Raw genomic sequence first — 22,986 nt, 5'->3', positions numbered from 1 at the left:
ACAGCCAGGAGTAAGCCGCCTCCTCTCTTCTTTTTCCTCGGGATTGAGAAAATATCATAACTATCTATGGGTAGCTGGTTGATAAGGGGAGTGTCATGTTGTTTGAAACCAGGTTTCAGTGATCGCGCATATTTCAGGATTCGAATCAGAGAGAATGTCTTGTAAGAAGATGGGTTTTCTTTTGTAGAGATTGTGCATTAAAAAGGATGATAGAAATGAGAGATAGGCTGATAGCTTGAGTGCGAGTGATGGTGCGTATAGGTATGGTCTTTCTGTTTTTGAGAGGGGTTTTGTGGAATGTGGTTTGATGCGTGGATATATGAAAGAATAGGGGGGGGACTAAATGGGTGGATTAATGTTTGATAGCTACAGCACAATGCTCGGTAAAGGAGGCATTGTGGACCAATAGTGTAAGGCTAGTAGTAGGGTAAGGGGCGTACAAGGAAGGAAGCAAGAACAGGATAGCATTCAGGGTCCAACACAGGTACACGTAAAGGTTTGAGTATCGGAAGGGCGCAGTGGCAGCAGTAATATATCACATACAATGCAGATTACATTATCAAATTAGTTACAATGAGTAGTAAGATTAGCACAAAGAGTCTCGTGCAGAGAGCTAAAAGTTTGTATCCTAACTAGTATAGGGGGAGGGAGGAGGGAATAGGTGCATAGAGGGAAGGTATACTCTACACAGATTTATTCTTAATTATTTCTTACATTCGGAGTGCTTGCAATCGTCACCGGTAATCTTGTTTAGTTAGTTTTCGTATGGGCTGGTCATCTGGGAAATAGGTTGAAGGCTCTTGCGCTGTGCAATGCAAAACCGAAGGCGGTTGCAAACGGGTCGCCGCAGCCTGGGCACAATCTTATATTTTATATTCTTCTGGGCTGCCTGAAGGGGCTGCCCGAAGGGGCGCTCAAAGGGGCAGGCCCCTTTGATGCGCTCCTTCGGTGCGCGACGCTCGGCGCGCGGCGCCAACGATCGGATGATTTAAAGTGCCTGAGGGCCTCTCCGGGTTGGTTGGGCGTCGCTGGCGTGTCGTCTGTGGGCGTGTACAGCGGCTGGAGGGCCGGCTGGAAGGAGGGCGAAACGGGACCGGATGCTGCACGATCGGCGGCAGACCCTTCGTGGGTGAGGCTGTAAGTTTAAAGGGCCTTACCCCGGCGGGTCTGTGGCGCCGATTGCGCAGGCCTGCCTCGTGGACGTCCTCGCTGCGATCGCCGAACAGAGGAGGGGTTCGCGGGCCAGCAGAGAATTTAAAGTGCCTCAGGGCCTCTCCGGGTTGGTTGATCTTTTAGCCAAAAGATCTTCATTCAAAAATTGGAAGAAGGATCCAACAGAAGAAAATAGGATAAAGCATAAACATTGGCAAGTTAAATGTAAGACATTGATAAGACAGGCTAAGAGAGAATTTGAAAAGAAGTTGGCTGTAGAGGCAAAAACTCACAGTAAAAACTTTTTTAAATATATCCGAAGCAGAAAGCCTGTGAGGGAGTCAGTTGGACCGTTAGATGATCGAGGGTTTAAAGGGGCACTTAGAGAAGATAAGGCCATCGCGGAAAGATTAAATGATTTCTTTGCTTCGGTGTTTACTGAAGAGGATGTTGGGGAGGTACCCGTAATGGAGAAGGTTTTCATGGGTAATGATTCAGATGGACTGAATCAAATCACGGTGAACCTAGAAGATGTGGTAGGCCTGATTGACAAACTGAAGAGTAGTAAATCACCTGGACCGGATGGTATACACCCCAGAGTTCTGAAGGAACTAAAAAATGAAATTTCAGACCTATTAGTAAAAATTTGTAACTTATCATTAAAATCATCCATTGTACCTGAAGACTGGAGGATAGCAAATGTAACCCCAATATTTAAAAAGGGCTCCAGGGGTGATCCGGGAAACTACAGACCGGTTAGCCTGACTTCAGTGCCAGGAAAAATAGTGGAAAGTGTTCTAAACATCAAAATCACAGAACATATAGAAAGACATGGTTTAATGGAACAAAGTCAGCATGGCTTTACCCAGGGCAAGTCTTGCCTCACAAATCTGCTTCACTTTTTTGAAGGAGTTAATAAACATGTGGATAAAGGTGAACCGGTAGATATAGTATACTTGGATTTTCAGAAGGCGTTTGACAAAGTTCCTCATGAGAGGCTTCTAGGAAAAGTAAAAAGTCATGGGATAGGTGGCGATGTCCTTTCGTGGATTGCAAACTGGCTAAAAGACAGGAAACAGAGAGTAGGAGTGAATGGGCAATTTTCTCAATGGAAGGGAGTGGATAGTGGAGTGCCTCAGGGATCTGTATTGGGACCCTTACTGTTCAATATATTTATAAATGATCTGGAAAGAAATGCCGACGAGTGAAATAATCAAATTTGCAGATGACACAAAATTGTTCAGAGTAGTTAAATCACAAGCGATTGTGATAAATTGCAGGAAGACCTTGTGAGACTGGAAAATTGGGGCATCCAAATGGCAGATGAAATTTAATGTGGATAAGTGCAAGGTGATGCATATAGGGAAAAATACCCATGCTATAATTACACAATGTTGGGTTCCACATTAGTGCTACAACCCAAGAAAGAGATCTAGGCGTCATAGTGGATAACACATTGAAATCGTCGCTTCAGTGTGCTGCGGCAGTCAAAAAGCAAAGCAGAATGTTGGGAAATTATTAGAAAGGAAATGGTGAATAAACGGAAAATGTCATAATGCCTCTGTATCGCTCCATTGTGAGACGCGCATCTTGAATACTGTGTACAATTCTGGTCGCCGCATCTCAAAAAAGATATAATTGCGATGGAGAAGGTTCAGAGAAGGGCACCCAAATGATAAGGGAATGGAACAGCTCCCCTATGAGGAAGACTAAAGAGGTTAGGACTTTTCAGCTTGGAGAAGAAACAGCTGAGGGGGGATATGATGGAGGTGTTTAAAATCATGAGAGGTCTAGAACGGGTAGATGTGAATCGGTTATTTACTCCTTCGGATAGTAGAAAGACTAGGGGACACTCCATGAAGTTAGCATGTGGCACATTTAAAACTAATCGGAGAAGTTCTTTTTCACTCAATGCCACAATAAACTCTGGAATTTGTTGCCAGAAGATGTGGTTAGTGCAGTTAGTATAGCTGTGTTTAAAAAAAGGATTGGATAAGATCTTGGAGGAGAAGTCCATTACCATGCTATTAATTAAGATACAGATAATAACCACCGCTATTACTAGCAATGGTAACATGGAATAGACTTAGTTTTTGGGTACTTGCCAGGTTCTTATGGCCTGGATTGGCCACTCTTGGAAACAGAAATCTGGGCTTGATGGACCCTTGGTCTGACCCAGTATGGCATGTTCTTATGTTCTTAGAAAGGGAAAGAGACAAGCAGAAAAAATCAAATCAAAGCCTTCAAATTCAGCTTCTTCCAGAGCATAAATCCTCTCCATGGGGAACATTCACACGCAGACCTTACTCAATTGAACTGGGGGCCAAAGATTCTTTATATTAATTACTCTGAGAATTAACATTCTATTTAGGGAATAGAGTAAGCCTTCCAACTGTTGCTGTCTGGTTATATTTTCTGCTCTGCGTCTCACTCTTTTTATCTCCTCCTCTGTTTCCACTTCTCTCTGCCTGTGTTTTGGTGGTGGTGATGTCTCCCTTTTTTACCTTTTATTTCCATTTAGTTTTTCTTTTCTTCTTTGTCTTTTTCTTCAGTGAATTCTTCATTCCTTTCCCTTCCCTGTCTCTTCTTCAGCCGCTCCTCTCTTCTTGTTCTCTCTCCCTCTCCCATTCTCTCTCTCCTGCACTTTCTTCTCATCTTCCTGCACTCTCTCCTTGCCTGTCTCTTTCTTGCCCATTCCTCTCTTCCTCCTCTTCTCTCTCTCTCTCTCTCTTTTTCTCCTGCTGTCTCCCCCTCCCTCCTTACAACTCCGAAAGCCTGCCAGGTCCTGATGGCCACCCAAAGACAAGCATCAGCACTTGCCTTTCACTCATTTTGTATCCATCGTATATGCAGCTCTCGACTCTTGACTTCTGCCCCCGATGGGGCTATCAGCTGGTCCCAGGGTTTAGCAGGCAAGGAGAGGATCTCCTTGGAAATGGAAGAGCATATAAAAGGTAAAGATATTCTTTCCTGCTCTTCTCCTGCTCTTTCCTCTGCCAATTGTAGTCTTGCAGAAGGAAGTGTTTAACAAACAGTAGTGCTTCTCCTTTCTGCTTTAACAGCCATAACCTTTTCTTTGCTGGACATCCTGAACTGCACTCATACACTCCTGAAAGGACTTGGCAACACTGCAGCCCAATCTGGAACCCAGCAGTGACTTTATTCTTCAGACAGGAGCTGCAGAGGGAGGGGAGGGAGCACAGTAAAGAAATCAGGAGGGCAGTGCCTTCTACTGCCTGCCCATGATTGTGTGAAACCAGCGCACAGAGGTCCAGGGTCGGAGGGAAGGTGGCTACTGCCAACGGTGGTGCCGATGGTGCCCCCTCCAGCTCTGGGGCTGCAAAGAGTCATCAGCATGACCTGGGGAGCCTGTCCTGGGAGAGACCACTAACAGATTATGGGAGAAAAGAGAATAAAAATCCACATGATTAGAGGTTGCAGTATTTTTATTGTGTGGTTTTCTGTGTGTATCTCACTGGAGAAGGCCATACAATGCAGTTTCAGGTTTCCCTAGCTTCTATTGATATAACAATTGGTGCTACCTGTAGCTATTACTTTCCTTCCATCCCTTCCCAGTGGGAACTTTATTGTCTGGAGGATTAAGCTGTTTTTATTTTGAGGACACTGGATTTCAGTGATTCACTGCTGTTCCAGGTTTCCCAGTGCACGCCGGAGTCCCAGTCTTTGTAGTCGTCCTGGGAATGCCACTCCCCATTCAGATCTGCCATGCCACAGCTACTGAACCACCAGCCAGAGTATTTTCGATCCTGGCTGCAGCTCTTGTAAGCCCTATCGCCCATTCTGCAGGGGTCACAACCATCATTGTCCCTATCAATGGTGCTGAACTTGCTGCCGTCCTGGCTCCTGAGGTCCTCGCCATCGTTCTGTCCTCGGAATGCGTCTCCTGTGAGCAAAGCCAACACTTTGGTCAGTCATGTTTCAGGATTGAGGGAGGAGCTGCTAGGAAATGCTTTAAATATTCATAAAGGAAAGCCCACAGTTGGTGACTCCAAACTAGTTTGGAAATGGTGCAGGTCACGTATGGATCCTGCACACAAAGACAAAACATTACCCTGTGCCTATGATAACACAAAGAGCCCTGTAACCGAATTAGTGTGTGTGTAATTCAGCTGTGCAGGGAAAAGATGAGCAACCCACCTCATGCAAAAACCATCAAAAGTGAGAATACTGATAAAAATCCTCTCCCAATCAAAGAGAAACAGAAATCATCCACACAGTAATAAACACTGTGCTGTACTAAACAACTGCCCGCTTCCCCCATTATCTAAAAATAAGTAACAGTTCCTAAATTGAATCATCACTTCCTTTTTGTCACAAAATCCGACCAAACATTTTTGGTTTTAAAGTGCAAATACAATTACGTAGCAGAGCTGCAGCGTAGAACCCACAGTGTGACACAAGCAGGATCTCGACACGTTTTGAAATCTACTGCTTCCTTTGCAAAGCTCGAGCAGATATTGGCTAACAAGTTACCCCTGAGAAAGAAATAGATTTCAAAACGCTTAGGTTCCTGCTTGTGTCACACGGTGGATTATGCGCTGCAGTTCTGCTAAGCTCAGTAATTGTATTTGCATTTTAAAAAACACCCCATAAAAACCAAAATTCTTGGATTGAACTTTGTGACAGAGAGGACGTGATGATTAAATCGAGGCACCTTTACTTCACAAGCTTATACCGAGGCCAAGTATGAACTGTTCCTCTTAGCACTTCATTTATTTTTAGATAAAGGTGGCCGCAGACAGTGGATAAAAAGTGAGAAATGTGCTGAGCCCTGTACTCAAGTCCAGGACAGGACAGATTAAAATCAGAAGTCCTTGCCAGGGGAGCTGGATATATCCTGAAGTTTCCATGCAGATGTGAAATAAAGTGTTTGGAGCATAAATATGTTTGGGTTTTTTTCAGATATCCCAACTGCAGGCATTTCTGGATTTCCATCCCCCAAACACAGAAATTGGTTAAGAGCTAAATGAAGATTCTGGCTGTTATCTCTGATTATTAAGAGAGGAGATTTGTAACTAATCTCCTCTGCTTTGCTTTGATTCCCTTAAATCGCTCATTTATAATTAGTATCGCCTGGATTTGCTTAGAGAAAAAACAGATAATATTGTTATTATTTGAAACATCAAATTGCATTCCTCTTTTAAAGTTGTTTATCTGTATACAATTACAATATTTGTTGTTATAAATCTTGAAATGTATAAAGAAAAAAGTCCACGACAGGGCAGCAATAAAAAACATTTCTGAAATCGCATCTCTGTTGACCAACAAACGGTTAAAAGCTTGGCAAAATTCTGCAGCTACATCTCCAGTCTGTGTATCACCTTTCAGAAAGCTCACCCTTTCACTTTTCATGATTATAATAAGCCTGTTTTTATTAACCCTGTGTCCAAGCCTCGGGGTTCCTTATGGAGTTGCAATGGTTTGAATCATGTATGTGAGGAAACTCGAGGCTGAGCGGCACTACTATAGCCTGGAGTCTGGAGAAACCCCAGAATGCAATGTGAACATTGATGGGGAACGTTTCTGCAAAACAGTGCTAAACATCTGAAACCTCTGTGAGCCTTTTCTCAGTATCAGCTGGGAGCTGGGCCTCTGGAGGGTAAGGAGCTTGATTAGGAAGGTCACCTTGGGCAGTTGATTTTTCAGGCTCATTATCTCCGGAGTCTGAACACACATCAGAAACTGGTAAAGACATTTTTGCAGCTGTTTGAGGTTCAGGCTTTAGGCAGTTAGCCTTAAGGATGTGTACTGTTCCGACCTCACATGCAGGCCCTCGGTGTTAGGAACGCAAAAGTGCCCCATGGGACCAGTCTCAGCACTCTCAGTCTCTTAAGTCATTTTTATATGTTCTTATGTTTAATTAGCCACAGCCGGAGAAGAAAGGGTGAGGTCTCAAACACAGATTTGGAAAAATTTCACCTGCTAGATGTAGATTTTGCCTAACATTCTCTAATTGTAACGTAACTTCCATTTAATAAGATTGGTGTACTTTTTAATGTTTGTGCTATTAAGAATGCTGAGAGTATAGGGTGTGGGGTGGGGCTCACTCTCTAGCTATGTGACCCATGCCCAGCAGCCATATGGTTTTCCCTACTATTGGAGCTATTTATTTAGAATATTTATATTCCTCCTATATTGAATATATCATTTAGTTTTTTAAACCACTTTCTCATTGGTCATCATGATGAAAAGCCATTGCTGGGGTCAGGGGTCCAGCGGCCTGATTCTACCACTTTGGCTGCAGGGGGGGGGGAAGCAATTTGCCGTAGTTCGAACAGGGTCCAGGTGAGCGACCCGGCCGAAAAGCAGCACTGACTGGAGTGGAGTTATTCCTCTGCGGTGAGGCCTGCTATTGAATATATGGACTTATTTATAAGCCTTGTGACCAGCCCATCGTAATATAATCAGACTCCTCCTGTTTGGTGACCCCCGTGTACATCAGAGCTTGTTCCTGGAATCTCTGTGATAACCTCCTCTAACCCTGGAGCAGCATAAACACCATCAAAGCCTTTGTCTTTTTAAAAATACAACTCTCGTATGGTGATGGAAAGTCACCGTAAGGACTGAAGCATTATCAACTGGCTGCATGCCCTCTGGCTTCACTCAATTACTTTTATGGATTTCTAATTCAGATTTTTCTAAGGCAATCAGGATTACAAGGAGCGCAGCTACAATGGGTGGTAAATACCAGGACTGACTCAGCCTGCCTTGTTAACATGGAGCCAGCGGGCAGGCCTAAACAGTGGGCTCTCAATCTAATCCTTGAGAGAGGGCAAGGCAACTCCAGTCCTCAAGTGTCACAAGCTTGGTCAAGTTTTGAGGATATCCACACTGAATATGCAGGAGATGTACTTGCATGCAATGGAGGTTGTGCATGCAAATACATCTCGTGAATATTCAGTGTGGATACCTTGAAAATCTGGCCAGCATATAATACTCGAGGACTGGGGTTGCTTATCCCAACCCAGTTTGACACTTAGTAGTGTCAAACTGCAAACCTAGAGGAACACAAACTGGTCAAGTTTTATGGCTATCCCTAATGAATATGCATGTGATATCTTTGCATGTGTAACCCCCCCCCCCGGACTGTATTTTTAGAGTGAGTTTCTCATTAAGATAGTAGCGGGCAACACCAGCCCTTAAGCACCACAAGCCAGTCAGGTTTCCAAGATATGCACACTGAATATTTATGAGATGCATTTGCATGCGCTGCCTCCATTGCATGTAAATACGGATTCATTGTGGATATCCTGAAAACCTGGCTGGCTTGTGGCATTCAAGGACTGGAGTTGCCTACCCCTGGCATAAAGCATGCTCAGATGGCTGCTGTTACTTTTACCCTCTTCAGGGTCAGTGCAGAATTCCTGGCCCCACACAGACCCCCAAGGGAGGCAGCAGCCCTGTATTACCAGAGGCCAGTGAAATCTGAGTGGCTTCCAGCACTTTCCTTTCAGATGGACCAATGGCCTACTAAAAGCAGAGCAGCCAGAAGAATCTTCATAGGGAAGATTACTTCAGAAAATGGACCCCTCTCATGGAAGAAAGCTACAAGTAACAACAATTCTGAGATAAGGGACTGGGAAATTGTGAAATCTGTTTAAATAATCAGAAAGATAATTATAGAAAAATAATCATTGGCATTCATTTAATGAATACTTGGTGTAATGGTACTTTTATCACTGATAATGAATACAACAGTTCAAGTGCAGATTATAAAAATAAAGTTTTATATTGTTGGTAAATAAGTCATTGTCGCTGTCATTTCTCAGGTTTTCCTGAGAAGCTGATAAGTACTTACCAATGGAAAAGTGAAAGCACTCTAGACCCTGAATTGAGAGTGGTAAATGTTATCCATGCATTGCTTTCACTGTATGCAAAATATCTAATGCATAGTCATTAGGGAGCCTGAAAACCAGACTGATTTGTGGCCCTCATAATGAATATGCATATGTTTACGTACGTTGGGCACCTAGCATATGCAAATATATTTCATGGATATTCATTACGGATAACTACAAATTCAGACCAGCTTGGGTGCTTCCAAGGACTGGGTTGAGAACCATTCCCCTAATTGCTCCAGCTATTTTAATTTGTTCCAACAGTTTCCTCTGATAGAGGAAAAAGCTCCTGCTGTAGTTTTTTGAGCTGAAGTGGTATAGAAGGTGGGTAATACACTCTTTTGCCGCTGCAGTTTTGTGGCATAATTACAACCGGCAAGCTCTGTGTTAAATAAACTTCATTCCAAGTCTTAAATCTCCCATTAAAATGCATCCGAGACGGGAACATTTAGGAGGGAGATAATGGGAAAATGATCATTTCAATCAAAAGGTGCATCTATCTGATGAAGAGGGATAGAGAGAGCATGGGAGCTGGCCTTCTTGGGTCTTTGATATCCCAGTGTTAGTTAAACATGAGGCCTAGTCATTAATGAATTGTGAAGGGAAACAGCAGAGCCATTCTGACTTGCCATGAAACTGGTTTCAAGCACTACGTGGATTTGCGCCTCTACATTATCATTCCTTCCATGCATGTAGCATCTTCTCCATTTTACGCTGCTCTCAGAACTATACAAGGAGAACTTCAACATTAGATCCCTGTGATGTGTAAATTGTTCTTACCAACACCAGGCTAACTGAAAGAGCTTTGAGCCAAGTTGTCATTGTGCCTGTGACCTACTCTACTGTACCAAAGAAGAAAGCCAGCTTCAAGGCATCAGATCTTAGCCTGTATCCTGTGTGTAGCTTTTTACTTTCTGAATGTCAGAAATAATATTTTTCCTATAAGTGGGAAGCTGGCACAGTGGCAGGGAAGAGTGAAAAGGGAAGGATATGAGCTCCACTGTAGCGACCCTGCTCTTATAACTTAGTGGTGGACAGTCAGGACATTTGAGGCTTAAATCACAAAGTCCCCTGGTTAGAAACAGTGTGTGCCACCCGTGAAGTGCTGCAGTGAGGAAGGACCCCTGGTACGCACAGACCTCTTAACCTGGCCTGACAGAGGCCACCACCTTGTCTTTGAGAAGCAGCTGTTAAAATTTGAACTTCAGCCTGTTTATCTATGTCTGTTTTGGTATGTCTGCATCATTTTGGCCATGGTTTGCTTTCTTCTTGGAAGATTAACACAAGACTTAGGATAAACCTTACACAAGGGTGGAATTCTGCCATGCAACACTCCATTTCTGCTCTGCCAGTATATAAAAGATTTCATTGAATACTCACCTGCAGTACCAGAGTATGCACCTAATGAAAGATGATAGCCATTCTCTTCATTGCCGACTTTGAAGGATGCATATTGTGCATAGGCTTTAGCATTGCTGAAAGCTTCCAGGCTCACTAATAGCTGAGCTGTCTTGCCTGCCTGGTTTGTCAGGTAATAAATGGGGTCCAGACCCAGCCAGTGTTCACCTTAAAGAGAGTAGAAATGATTTCATAAAGATCATTCAAGGACACGGACAATGGTGCAGTGCTGGAGTGCAGAAGATTTGCATGTCTGGAATATCGTGCTCTGTAAATTAGATGTTAATAAATATTCTCTAACTCTGCTTTTCACTTTACTATCTTATTTCTGTGAATAGATGCACTAATGTAATGCTGATAATGAATCTTTTCCGTTCATGGCTTTTACATACTGGTGAATAACTAAAAAAATGGTGTAGACACATCATGAACGAGGAGGATAATTCTAGAACACTAAGTGGCCTAGGTCCGGTCTCTGGATTTTGCCCCAAATGACAGGGCCAAGGTCAGGTCAATGCCATTTTGAAAAATGGTGTTGATGGGCCCGGAGCTAGGAGTCACTCTCGGCCCCACTGGACACCAATGATTAGAATGAAGGGTATTGGAGGGTGGGAGAGTCTGGCTGACCCTCCGACCACCAGAATCCTTTTTTTGGTTGGATGTGAACCACTAGATCCCAGGGATATTTCATTATTTGGATGGGGGGTAAGGCTAAGGGGAACTTGTTTTAATTCATGGGAGGGATTGGAGAAGAGAGCAGGCCATTGCCGTGTGGTTTGTCTCATTTTGGTTTTCTTCTGGGGTGCCAGAGCCACTTTGGAAGGCAGCGGAGGTCTCCAAAGACCCTGGGGTGAATTTTGGCTAATTTTGAGAAGGGATTTTGCAGCTGGCCCTTTAAACAACGGTGACACCCCCTCCGTTCAAGGTGGGCTGCCATCGCACGGTTCTGCGGCACCATTTTTTGCCATGCACTTGTGCCGTGTTTAAAAAACCTGCACTGCAGTACTGCCGCAATAGTTTGCTGGGGAGGGGGGCTCTATATTGCAAAGACACTCTTCCCCACAATAAATCCAGTCAGACCGCAAGTTCCTGGGGCAGGGATCTACCAACTGTAAGTGAATTTGTAAATCGCCTTGAACTTATGTTTGAAAGAGAAGCAATGAAATGCAATACTTCATTTGGACTAAGACCGTGCAAGAGAGCTCTCAGAGATTTTGGCACCTCTCGGTCAGCACAACTGCTAGCAAAACTTAACTGTCCTTAAAAATGCATAATGTAAGGACGCGTCACGGACCACAAAACAGCAATGCAAGCATTTATGTAAGGTACAATCTGCTTTGGGGTGCCAAAAAGCAAAACATAAATCAAATTTAAAAAAAAAAAATCAAAAGGTGAATCCGATTTGGATTTTCAGATTGCCATGTGGTTCCTGAAGCTCTGAAATATTTCTGATTACTAATTGCCAGGATTTTCATTTAAAAGGGACTGTTCATCCCAATACAAAAGACTGTGGAGCAGAGAGAAGGTACTAAAAGGCCAATTTAAGGAGTATTGAGAAAAAAAGAACTAGCAGGCTCCTTCATTACAGCGATGGCTTCTGAAGATCTTAGTCGGCAGTGCTTCCCAAACCTGTCCTGGTGACCCCACAATCAATCAGTTTTTTCAGAACGTTTACCATTAATATGAATGAGGGACATTTGCAAATTTCTCTCATACATATCCTTGGTGGATGTCCTGAAAATCTGACTGGCTTTTTGAGCCATCAGGACAGGTTTTTGGAAGTCCCGGTGTAGTGCAGTCACTTCTGCCTCATGGAAAGCTTCATTTTGCCTCCTTCCTCTCTATGCAGATCGCTAGAAATATGTTCCTCTGCATCACAAACCAGGCTCTGTGTGTGATGCAGGAATAAAGCCCCCAAATCAGACTCTCTACCTACCTCCACGGTTTCCAAATCCTTGTTTATATTCTTCCCAACCTTTGTCAAAGCTCAGGGAGTCTGCACCATCGTGTTTCTGTATGACTGTCCAGCCTCCGTCCTTGTTCATCTCACAGAAAACCTGTGCATGGGGCGCCATGAAAAATGAGTTACTGCTGTAGATTGCAGCTCATTTAAATAGAATCTTTCGTTTTTCTCATCCAAGCACTTATCTCTTTACATTGCAGGTTCTCAATCCAGTACTTGGGACACATCTAGCCAGTCAGGTTTTCCAGGATATCCACAAGGAATATATGCAGGAGATAGATTTGCATACAATGGAAGCAGTGCAAGCAAATCCATCTCATGAATATTCATGGTAGATATTCTGAAAGCCTGACTGTCTGGGGGTATCCTGAGGACTGGGTTGAGAGCCCCTGCTCTATTATTAATCAAGGGTTAGGGGTGGGGATCCTCTGGTTCTCAAGGGCCAAAAACCGGTTGGGATTTCAGGATATCCTTAATGAATAGGCATGTCTTAGATTTTAATGTAGTTGAAGAAGTGCATGCATTTTCTTTAGGGATATCCTAAAAGCTGGAAGAACTCTACAACTGATCTGGGCATTGCTTTCAGAGTAGGGAATGCCATTGCCATCTTTTCCATAGATTAACATATAATACTTAATGCACTGTTTAGAGTAGAACATATATAAATTCCACATTTAAATTACTGAAGCATATCTTCTGTTAACCTGTGATCAATTTTTAAAAATGAACATTGGAGAGGGATCATAATCATTGCAATCTCTGATCTATTCTAGGTCAAACAATAATTAAGATTATGATTCTAATTCATAGCAATTCCCAAGGGTGTAACGTATCGGAGTACGTTCCTAATTCAACAATAATCAAAGTCCTAGAAAATCAGGCCCCAAATTGCTGTATCCCTGATGCTGGTGTATCTTTTATCATGTGTTTCTTCACTAGATGTTTAATATGTACTGTATATATGAACTACTTCAGGAGTGGCAGCTCCTGGAGTGCCACCAACAAGTCTGGTTTTCAGGATATCCACAATGTATATACATGAGATAAACGTGCATGCCAATATCTCATATATTTCCATTGTGGATATCCTGAAAACCAGACTTGTTGGTGGCACTCTAGAGCTGGAGCTGCCTACCCCTAAAACTGCTTGGATGCTGCAAACAGGTAATTCTTGTTTTGATAGATGTTAGTCTCTGTGTCCTACAAAGTCTCAATACATTTTATAATTAAGCTAAAGATCATTTATGTTCCTACCTGGTAAACTTGTGGTGCCCCTGCTGGTTTTATTGAGTATACTCCACTACCAGACTCTGGATTTTTCTTCCAGATGTCAGAACAATCCTCACCTTTAAAAAAAAAACAACAAATAGAAGAATAGACACTAGGTCAACTATTTACAGAATATGTATATTTCCTATATTTGTATAATTCCTTTTTCTTTACACTGAACATAGACCGCTTTTTGATGTTTCCTTTCTGACAAATGCAGTGCCCTGTCCCTCCTGAGGCAGTGTCTCTGGTGAAACTTGTACAAGTCGAGGGATTGGTTTGTGCTATATTGCTTATATACATTTGCTTTTGATGGATGCTCCAATAAAACCCTCCTGGATTTGTTCAGCAAATAATCTTGTCATCTTTAATGAAGTTTGAATTTAATATGAAATTTTGTTGTTAAGAATAGTTACTGCACCTTCTGTTCTCTACATAATTCCTTCATTAAACAAAAACACAGGTTTGGGGTGTTGCTGATCTGGTAATTTACCTCTAGACCAGTGGTTCTCAATCCAGTCTTCAGCACACAACCAGCCAGCACTGTTTTCAGGATATCCTCAATTAGTATGCATGAGTTAGATTTGCATGCGCTGTCTCCAATTGTATAAAGATCTATCTTACACATATTTATTGTGGATATCCTGAAAATGTGACTGGCTGAGTGTGTCCCGAGGACTGGGCTGAGAACCAGTGTCCTAGACAATATTCTTAGGCATCCAAGCCTCAGCATCTGATATTTTTAAATTATCACTGGACTATATGTAGTTCCTATGACAAATCAGGCCATAGACCAGGCTCTTATTTATTTATTTTTTAAATTTCTAGTCCTCACTATCGCCAACTCTATGTGGACTACAATGGTAAAATTATACATTAAATAGATAAAGATAAAACAGCATTGAATTTAAACAATTAGAGCACTCTGCATTATAAACTACAGAATATGAAAGGCTTAAAAACAGGTGAAACATATGAATTGCAGCTGACATGATCACTTAGGACGACCATTATATACTACAAAAGGGTAAACATCAGGTCGGTGTAACGCACTATGGAAGGAGCATGTAAAATAAACAAGAAGTTCCATGCAGAACTAACTGAGTTTTTGTTCTGGGACATGGGCACATCCTGGTGTATATGTCCAGGGTGGCCGACTGATCCTCAAGAGTCGCAAACAGGTCTGGTTTTCTGGATATCCACAATGAATATGTCATGAGATAGATTTGCATACAAGGCGGGCATTGTATGCAAATATATTTCATGAATATTCATTGTGGATATCCTGAAAACCAGACCTGTTTGCAACTCTTGAGAATCAGAGTTGGTTACCCCTGGTATATGTGGATCCCCTTCCAAAAATTATTCTTGCCAGGATCCTCTTGGAATCCCTGATGTTTCCTGAAAATTTTGTGCGGAGAGGACACCAGACACACACACAAATTCATGAATGTATCAGCTTTGTATTTTGCTTTTGCCATGTTTCCATATTTGACACGGTGTATTTTCTTAATTTATGAAGTAGTAATGGTGGGCTGTGTTACTCCAGGTCTGCCTCTCACTTCTCACACAGTATTGAATTGTATAAATCAAAGCTCATTAAAGTGGCCAGTAACCTCTACAAATAGTTGCCATAAAAGCAGATGATATGCCACCAGTTTTCATGACTCTCCCTTGAAGCTAATTATGATTTTTGAAACATATAAATTCCAGATGACGTAATAGCTCATACACATACAGTTCTGAAATGTCTTTACCTTTAGCCACTGGCTGAGAATCTGGAACCTGTCAAAAGAAGAGGCATATTTTACTTTAAAAAGAATCAGATTCAGAAGCTATTACAACAGTACCTGCTGTAACCCTTGCACCCGCCCCTCCCAAAAAAAGATAGTTATGCAAGTTAAATTAATTATAAAAAACCAAGAACATGACATTCAATCTTCTACCATAGTGCAATTAACTACAATTTAAAATGACCACTTTGCTTAAGTTGCAAATGACCCCTAAACAAAGCGTATTCAGTAAGCAACATTCAGTATTGCACCTGCAATATATCAGCTTCCCTTCAAAGCAGGATTTCATGCAAGGCTTGTGACTACATTTAATATTCTCTTCTCAATCTGTTTTTACCTCCTTTTAATGTATCTACCTCAGCAGCTAAGCAGTGTAATTTTCTCACCTGCTTCGAGTGTAAGAATACCAAATGTGTTTGTCTTACCTGTGGCTTGACTTGGTGAAAAGAGAGGCATAGCAGTATGGCTATGCCAGAAAAACACTTCAGTGGAAAAGCTGAATTCATTTTCCTAAGTAAAATCAGAAAAAAAAAAATGGGTTAGAAATGTCTGAAGTGTCCTTCAGTTTGACAAGATCCAATTAAAACAAACATTTCCAGTTGCTTAAAAAAAACCTAAAAAACCTCTTGTTTAGTGGTTTGCTTACTGTTCTTTAAGGGACACTTTTTCAGAAATACTGTGGGATATGACTGTGATAACCTTACAGGAACATAAGTTATTACTGGTGCTCACCAGTAATAATTTACAATTTTATTGACATTTATAACAGTTAACTCTGAAGCTAAAAGTGGTGCAGGATCTGTCCAGCCATAGCTGGCTCAAGCCTTCAGTGCCGGGCACCTATTTTCTTTTTAAACAAGTCATTAGCACTGTTCCCTCTATGCTGTGCACGTGTGCATGCACTCACAGGTCGTGAGCTCTGTGCACACATCAAAACATAGTGTGCACAAAAACTCCTGATATTCTTTGCATTATACTGGCTCGTAGTGCACAAATTTGAGCTCGCTTATAAAACGTTTCACAAAAACAATATATTTGCATAGTCTTTCAAAAAGTTGAGAGAAAATTGGTCATTAGCATAAAATAATTGTGCACCCTCATTTAAAAATTGTGCATTTCTTTCCTGAGTTAGTGCATCTCTGATCATATTCATTTCCCACCCAAAAAGACATCTTTTTAAGGTTGCTTTTAAATCTGAAACACTGGATCTCCTCACTTGTTGATTTGAAAAAATTTACACAATGTGAAATGTGCTGCCAAAGTAATGTACAAAATGATTGAAATAAAAGGGTAGGAAAAGAAGGGGGAAAATGACAAAGTTCTTCTCTAGCTATCTTGACTAGACGGTAAGTTCTCTGGAGCAGGGACTGTCCCTTACATGTCTGTACAGCGCTGCATTCGTCTAGCAGGGCTAGTTAAGACGCTAGCTCAAAACTTCGTGGACAGTTTACTTAGTTTGTCTAAACTAAAGCCTTCCTGGAAGATACATAACCTGCAGGAACAAAGAAAGCATCTGCCAGAGGAGATGAGGTTTACCTATCAGCCGCAACACTTCACTTCAAGGCCAGCTCGACCCAATGGAGATCAGAGGAAAGATGCAGCGTGAAGGCTGAGCACTCAATAAATAGGCAAAGCAGGGCTGAGCCCCTTAGTCACAGAAGGAAGTGCTGGAGCTGTGCTAACAGTTTAGTCACAGATTGTGGGAGGGAAAGTTTCCACTCTAAGCCCTTACTCAGAGAGAGGCAGCGGGACTAGGGCGGAGCCCCCTCTCCAGCACTGAGAGAGGTGAAACTTCTGCTTAAGACTTCATTAGTATTAATGTTATTCATGATTAACAAAGTGGTGCAACATGCAAATCATGCCACATCTTTGCTTTTTTTTCTACAATGTGACGGATAAATAGGTTTCACAGATTTACAGATAAAAGACTGATGCATACAGACGAGGATCCGAGATAAGATACTATATGTGAGCAAACCAGAATGCATCCAAACAGGTTAACAACACAGACTAGCAGCAAACTAACAAAACATTAAAACATACCAAAATGAATCCGTGTACAAAAGATGTTCATTTAGGGGTGAGTTTCCACATGTAAAAATCAGCATATACTCATGTAAGTAGTGTGTACCAGCTAGAAGCAATTTGAGAAAACTCATGAGGACGCACATACTTGCAGCATTGCGTGTAAATGTTAAGAGGGGAGGGAACAAACTTGGCCGTTTTGGGGTGCTTTCTGGCTAGGTGCGGATGTACGCACATAAATTGCTATTTCGTAAGAGGTATATACGCATTCAGTACCAAACTTCTCCATGTGCTTTTACAGCTGCTCATTCAGTCACAAATGTGAAATTGGACTTGTCTTTTGTCTGTAGTTTTTGGGTGGGGGGATCTGGGTTAAGTGGTGGGGGGTCTGGGTGAACTGGTGATTCCAAGCACGTGCAGAAATAACTATTTTCAGAAGCCGAGTATTTGTGCTTACTTTAGCAAATACCTGACTCCAGGTTTAACTCTGGGTTATTATGTGCACACGTTACAACTATTGCATACGCAGTGTTACAAAATATTTATGGAAAGAATTTGTTTCTTTGCTTTACAAAAGAACGCGCTTACTGAAACATACATGCATACTTTTGGGACAGAAGTATGCGGTATTTTATAAACTGTGAGGCTTCCACACAAATCTCTGCAGGCCCCAGTTACACACATTTGATGCCTTACGCAGACTTTTCCAAATTGACTTCCCAGTATTTTATTTTTTAATAGGTTTATAACCCGCTTCCCAAGTAGCTCAAAGAGAGATGCAGGAGACAAAAAACGTAATATGAAAGCATCGGAAAACAGCAAAAGGTATAAAAACATAATATTAGGACTTGTTAAAAACTAAGTAATACATAAAAAGAACAGAAATACATATATGATGCAATCTAAACAATTTAGAAGTAATACAAACAAAATAATTAATTAAAAAGTGTCATAAAAGAAGAGCTGTCTATAATATACAAAAATGAAAGACAATAGAAGAAAACTATGTACACTTCAAGAGAGTGCAATGCTCTATAGAAAGGTGTTATGGCAAATTAAATACAGGGTGGGACAAAGGCAAAATTTCCTGAACTCAGAAAATGCCATAAATGCCCATCTCAACTTTGGGTCAAAGACTCATCTTGAGGATGAGTGGACAACAGATGGATGATGTGACTGCAAAATTGGCTAACAATAAATTGAGAAAGGAAGCAGTGAAATATAGTTTTAGGGTTAGTTCAGGTTTTCTCTCTCTGCACCAAGGGACAAGAGAAAACTGGACAAAAAAATGGCAATTATAGCTCAAGAAAAATCTCAGTGCACTGAAGGCATCAAATGCATATCCACATAGAGGAATGGGAGTTTGACCTGTCAAATTGGCAGCACTTCCTAAACATTTAAATGATATTTGAATGCCATCAACTTTGCCATATATTATTATTCTGTACCTTGCCATGTGTAAACTACTTATTATGTAAGCATTTTGGGATAATACGCAGCCTCCACGTCCAGTTATTTGACTACATTGACCTCTTTCAGCAGCTATTTACCTATAGGTTTGTACTGCAGATTTGACAATTCAGACTCCCAGACCTCTGTCTCTCTTTATATTTCATGTATTTTGTGCACAGCTATTTTGCGCTGTGACACTTTATCTTATCCACAGACCAGTATTCAGAGTCCATACTACCTGAAGGAAGAAGGAGAAGCCCATAATGAGAGTTCAAGAAAGCTTGTAAGCCTATGTGAGTGTGAGAGTGAGTGGAAGGATGTGTGTGTGTGTGTGTGTGTGTATGAACATGTGCAAGGGAGTGAGGTTGCCTGTGTGAGGGAATGTGTATGAGTGAGTGATTTGAAGCCTGTGTGAGGGAATGAGTATGCATGTGTGTTTGTGTGAGAGAGAGAGAGTGTGTGTATGAGAGAGAGAGAGAGAGGGAGCCTGTGTGAGGGTGTATGTGTGTGAGAGAGAGGGAGCTTGTATGATGGTGTATGATGGAGCAAGGGTACATGTGTGAGTAAGAGAGACAGAGGGGGGGGAGCCTCTGTGAGGGTGGGTGTGCATGTGAGATAGAGAGGGGGGCCTGTCTGAGTGAATGAGGATATGTGTATGTGAGGGAGAGAGAGTATGAGAGCGAGAAAGCATGTGTGCATAAGTGAGAGAGCATCTGTGTATGTGGTAGAGCCTATATATATGTGTGTCTCTGTATGTGAGAGAGAAAGTGAACATGTATGTATGTATGTATGTATGTAAATGAGAGAGAAAGGAGGTGGTTTGTGCACAACAACCTCCGCTCCCCACCACATCAACTAATCCATGACAATCTCAGGGCATCTGGAAATCAAAAGTTCCCAGTATAGAGAGTGGTTGATTTATATCCTTGTTAGTTTTAATTATTGGGTGTTATTTGATGTGTCTGCTTTTTTCAAAAAAATTTTTGGAGGTTGGAACTTTTTTTAAATTTTTATGTTTGTTATTATTTGTCAGCTATTTTGAAATATTCTTTTTAATAGTGCCTGTGTTCTGCATGTGTGATCAAACTTGAGGTATTCTGCTAGCGTATAGTTTCTGTGTAGGGTTTTATAACAGCTAAGCTTGCTCTGTTTTCTAATAAGAGGTGTATTGATGTTTTAAGGACTGGTATAATATTTACAGCATTGCCTTTTCAGAGGTAGGGTCGTTACTAATTGAATGCTGGCAGGTAGTCTGCTGTTTTGCTATGGGAGGTTTACTATATTGTAATTCGCTTTACTCATGGCTTTGAGTGCCAAGCCTACATCCAATAGGCCTAATGCCATATGGGTTCCAAGTTTCTGTTTTGCCTTTTAAAAGGGTTGACATACAATATGGGCTGGATTCTAAAAGGGTTACGTGCGCGCCGAGCCTATTTTGCATAGGCCTGGTGGCACGCGCAAGCCCCGGGACGAACGTAAGTCCCGAGGCTTCGTAAAGGGGGCATGTCAGAGGCGTGTTGGGTGGGCGGCGCAAATTTTGGGGCGTTTCGGGGAGCATGTTGGTGGCGTGGCGCCAGCCCGGGGGCGTGGTCGAGGCCTCCGGACCAGCCCCTGGGTTGGGTGATGGCGCGCCAGCAGCCCGCTGGCGAGCGCAGAATTATGCCTGCTAGAGGCAGGCGTAACTTCCATAACAAAGGTAGGGAGAAGGATTAGATAGGGCCGGAGGGGTGGGTTAGGTAGAGGAAGGGAGGGGAAGGTGGGGGGGGGGGGGGGTAGAAGGAAAGTTCCGTCCGAGGCTGCTCCGATTTCGGAGTGGCCTCGCAGGGAACGGGCAGCGTGCGCAGAGCTCAGCGCGGCGCACGCAAGTTGCACAAATGTGCACCCCCTTGCGCGCGCCGACCCCGGATTTTATAAGATACGCGTGGCTATCTTATAAAAGTATATCTTATACTTTTGTTCGCCTGGTGCGCGAACAAAAGTACACGCACGCGTAAATTTATAAAATCTACCCCTATATATTATATGTAAATGCACTGCTGTAAGTGATATGTTTATCTCAGAAAACTGTACTTTGAAAGTCCTTTTTCATGTAAAATCTGTTATTATAAATACATCATTTTTATTTGTTTGGGTGGGCCAGGGGAGGAGGTCTGGGATGGGGCTGGCGCAAAGCTGAAGGTTTGCCTAGAGAGTGCTTAATAGCCTTGCACTGGCCCTCTTGAGTTTGTTCCTAGTATTTGCCATAATAAAGGATACCAGCTCAGCTATTAAAACTGAGAAAAAAAAGGCACTTTTGGACTGTTTATTTTTGTGAGATTATTTGGAGAAATATTTTGAACTTTACGTATTTTTTGGTTGCAGTAAAGTTTCTTTGAACCCCCCACCCCACCAGTGACCAGCGCCTTTCAGCCTTCAAGCCAGGCCATTCCATGTATGAATACTGTGCAGCAAGATAGTTTACAAGAAGTGAGAGACTGTTTGCGTCCCCACCTCCATGAGCCCAGGACCTTGGAGGTTTATCCTCCCCCCCGCTGGAATGAACCAGGACACCCCCAGGGCAAGAAGACGGTGATTGTGGTGAGAAGAAGGAATTTTGTGAGAAAAGTGCCTCCAGGGATAACAGTGTGCCCCTGAATTCCAGGAGGTCCCTGACGAGGGGGTTGCAGATATATTATTTATATACAGAGATGTACATGTGTACACAACACATATAGTAACCCATCTTGGGCCACAGCAAAAAAGGTTTGCTTGCCTCTGTTCTATAAGTTTCAGAAAGCCTCCCTGGGTTCCAGCTGACGACGATGCAATCGCTGATACTGGTGGTAGAATTGTTCCTCCTGTTGAATAAAATGGCATTGCTCTGGATTCCTAGCACACCTGTCTTGCTTGTTCTTCACTTCTTACACCACTTCTAGCTCATGACTGATGATTCATTTTAGGGACCTGATTTATCTTAACTTTCACCATAGGCACAGAATGGAAGAGACCTTTGTGATAAATCAGGTAACATTGTGCGGAGGGAGAAAGTCCACGGGAATCCCATAAGTGGATATTTTTGGCTACTCACTTTTTCCGGAGGCTCATACCCATCAGTTTTAGCCAGATCAAAAGATTCAAGTTAGTTTAGTTGTCTTCGTCTGTTAAAGTGGATTAGCTTTTAAAATGTGGTCTAAAATATATAGACGTGCATTCTGGCTTGTGCCAGTGGACGCAGCCAATTTATAACATACGTGCGTATGTGCGCACATGGTATAAAATCAGCTGCATGCATGTACACGTATGCACAGTTTTAAATGTGAATATATGTGAAAGAGTCTAGCACAAATGTAAGGATTGTGAGAAAGCATCTAGGGAAAACCTCATATGGTGCCTTAGATAGGCTACTGATGCCTATAAGGCTACTGATACTCCAACCCCACAGTTGTGGATGAAGGATATGTTACCCCAGAATGTATGATGCTTTCATGATTTGTAAAGCTATCAATGAAGTCAAGTATGAGTCCACTGAAGTGGATATGCTGGTATACAATGTCATGTTTTACCAGACTGTTGTACTCACTGCTATGGCGCCAAGATCATGGTTGAAATATCTTCATGCTATCTGTATATCCATCCCGACATTGCAATGTTTCGAAAATCAATTCTTCGTCAGGGAATCACTTATGAGCATGATGTCGGCACTTTGAACATTAATCTCGGCACTGTCATAAATACCTGAAACGATAATATGCAACACAATACTTGAAATGATGTGATAACATCTACATGTAGACGGAGGTAAACTGTGATGGACACTTACTTAGTTTAGAGTGGTCATTAATAATGCGTCTAAGATCGAGACTCTTTGCACACTACAAAAAATGTTAGAGACATCAATAAGTGTCCCTATAGTAAAGAACAATGTTAAGTTGAGAAATCTCTTCAAAACTTACGTGTGCGATCTGGGTCTGCTTCATCTGGCCGATCTGTGATTGACAGTTGGTGGCTATAAGACGCTGACCTTTAAATCAAAAAAGTCCTGCCGATTTCGGGAAAGCGGACATGACGCGTGTGTCCAAAAAAGGGCATGTGCGTC

At 42.2% G+C, this 22,986-nt stretch overlaps 1 protein-coding gene across 2 annotated transcripts; it reads right to left on the bottom strand.

Moving 5' to 3' along the window:
- Positions 1–4,587: 4,587 nt before the first annotated feature.
- LOC115099195 (fibrinogen-like protein 1) lies at positions 4,588–22,491 on the bottom strand. 2 transcript variants are annotated; one of them, XM_029616627.1, is made up of 7 exons: positions 22,471–22,491; positions 15,860–15,944; positions 15,399–15,426; positions 13,627–13,718; positions 12,346–12,466; positions 10,392–10,577; positions 4,588–5,056 (listed from the first exon to the last, which is right to left on the bottom strand). In XM_029616627.1, exons 2-7 carry the CDS (start codon positions 15,938–15,940, stop codon positions 4,752–4,754), a joined length of 813 nt encoding a protein of 270 aa, XP_029472487.1. In that variant the 5' UTR covers positions 15,941–15,944; positions 22,471–22,491; the 3' UTR covers positions 4,588–4,751. The 2 variants fall into 2 exon arrangements, with proteins under 2 accessions (XP_029472487.1, XP_029472486.1); XM_029616626.1 differs by lacking the exon at positions 22,471–22,491 and adding an exon at positions 16,971–17,120.
- Positions 22,492–22,986: the final 495 nt, after the last annotated feature.

Source organism: Rhinatrema bivittatum, chromosome 9, assembly GCF_901001135.1.
Source record: "Rhinatrema bivittatum chromosome 9, aRhiBiv1.1, whole genome shotgun sequence".
In the NCBI taxonomy this organism is placed as follows: Eukaryota; Metazoa; Chordata; class Amphibia; order Gymnophiona; family Rhinatrematidae; genus Rhinatrema; species Rhinatrema bivittatum.
This window is presented reverse-complemented; position numbering and strand designations above follow the sequence as displayed.

Coding starts and splice junctions, on each gene's coding strand:
- LOC115099195 (XM_029616627.1), bottom strand. CDS start 15,940: ATGAATTCAGCTTTTCCACTGAAGTGTTTTTCTGGCATAGCCATACTG. Junction 15,427..15,859: donor TTCACCAAGTCAAGCCACAG/GTAAGACAAACA, acceptor TTCTTTTGACAG/GTTCCAGATTCTCAGCCAGT. Junction 12,467..13,626: donor GGGCACCACAAGTTTACCAG/GTAGGAACATAA, acceptor CCCCATGCACAG/GTTTTCTGTGAGATGAACAA.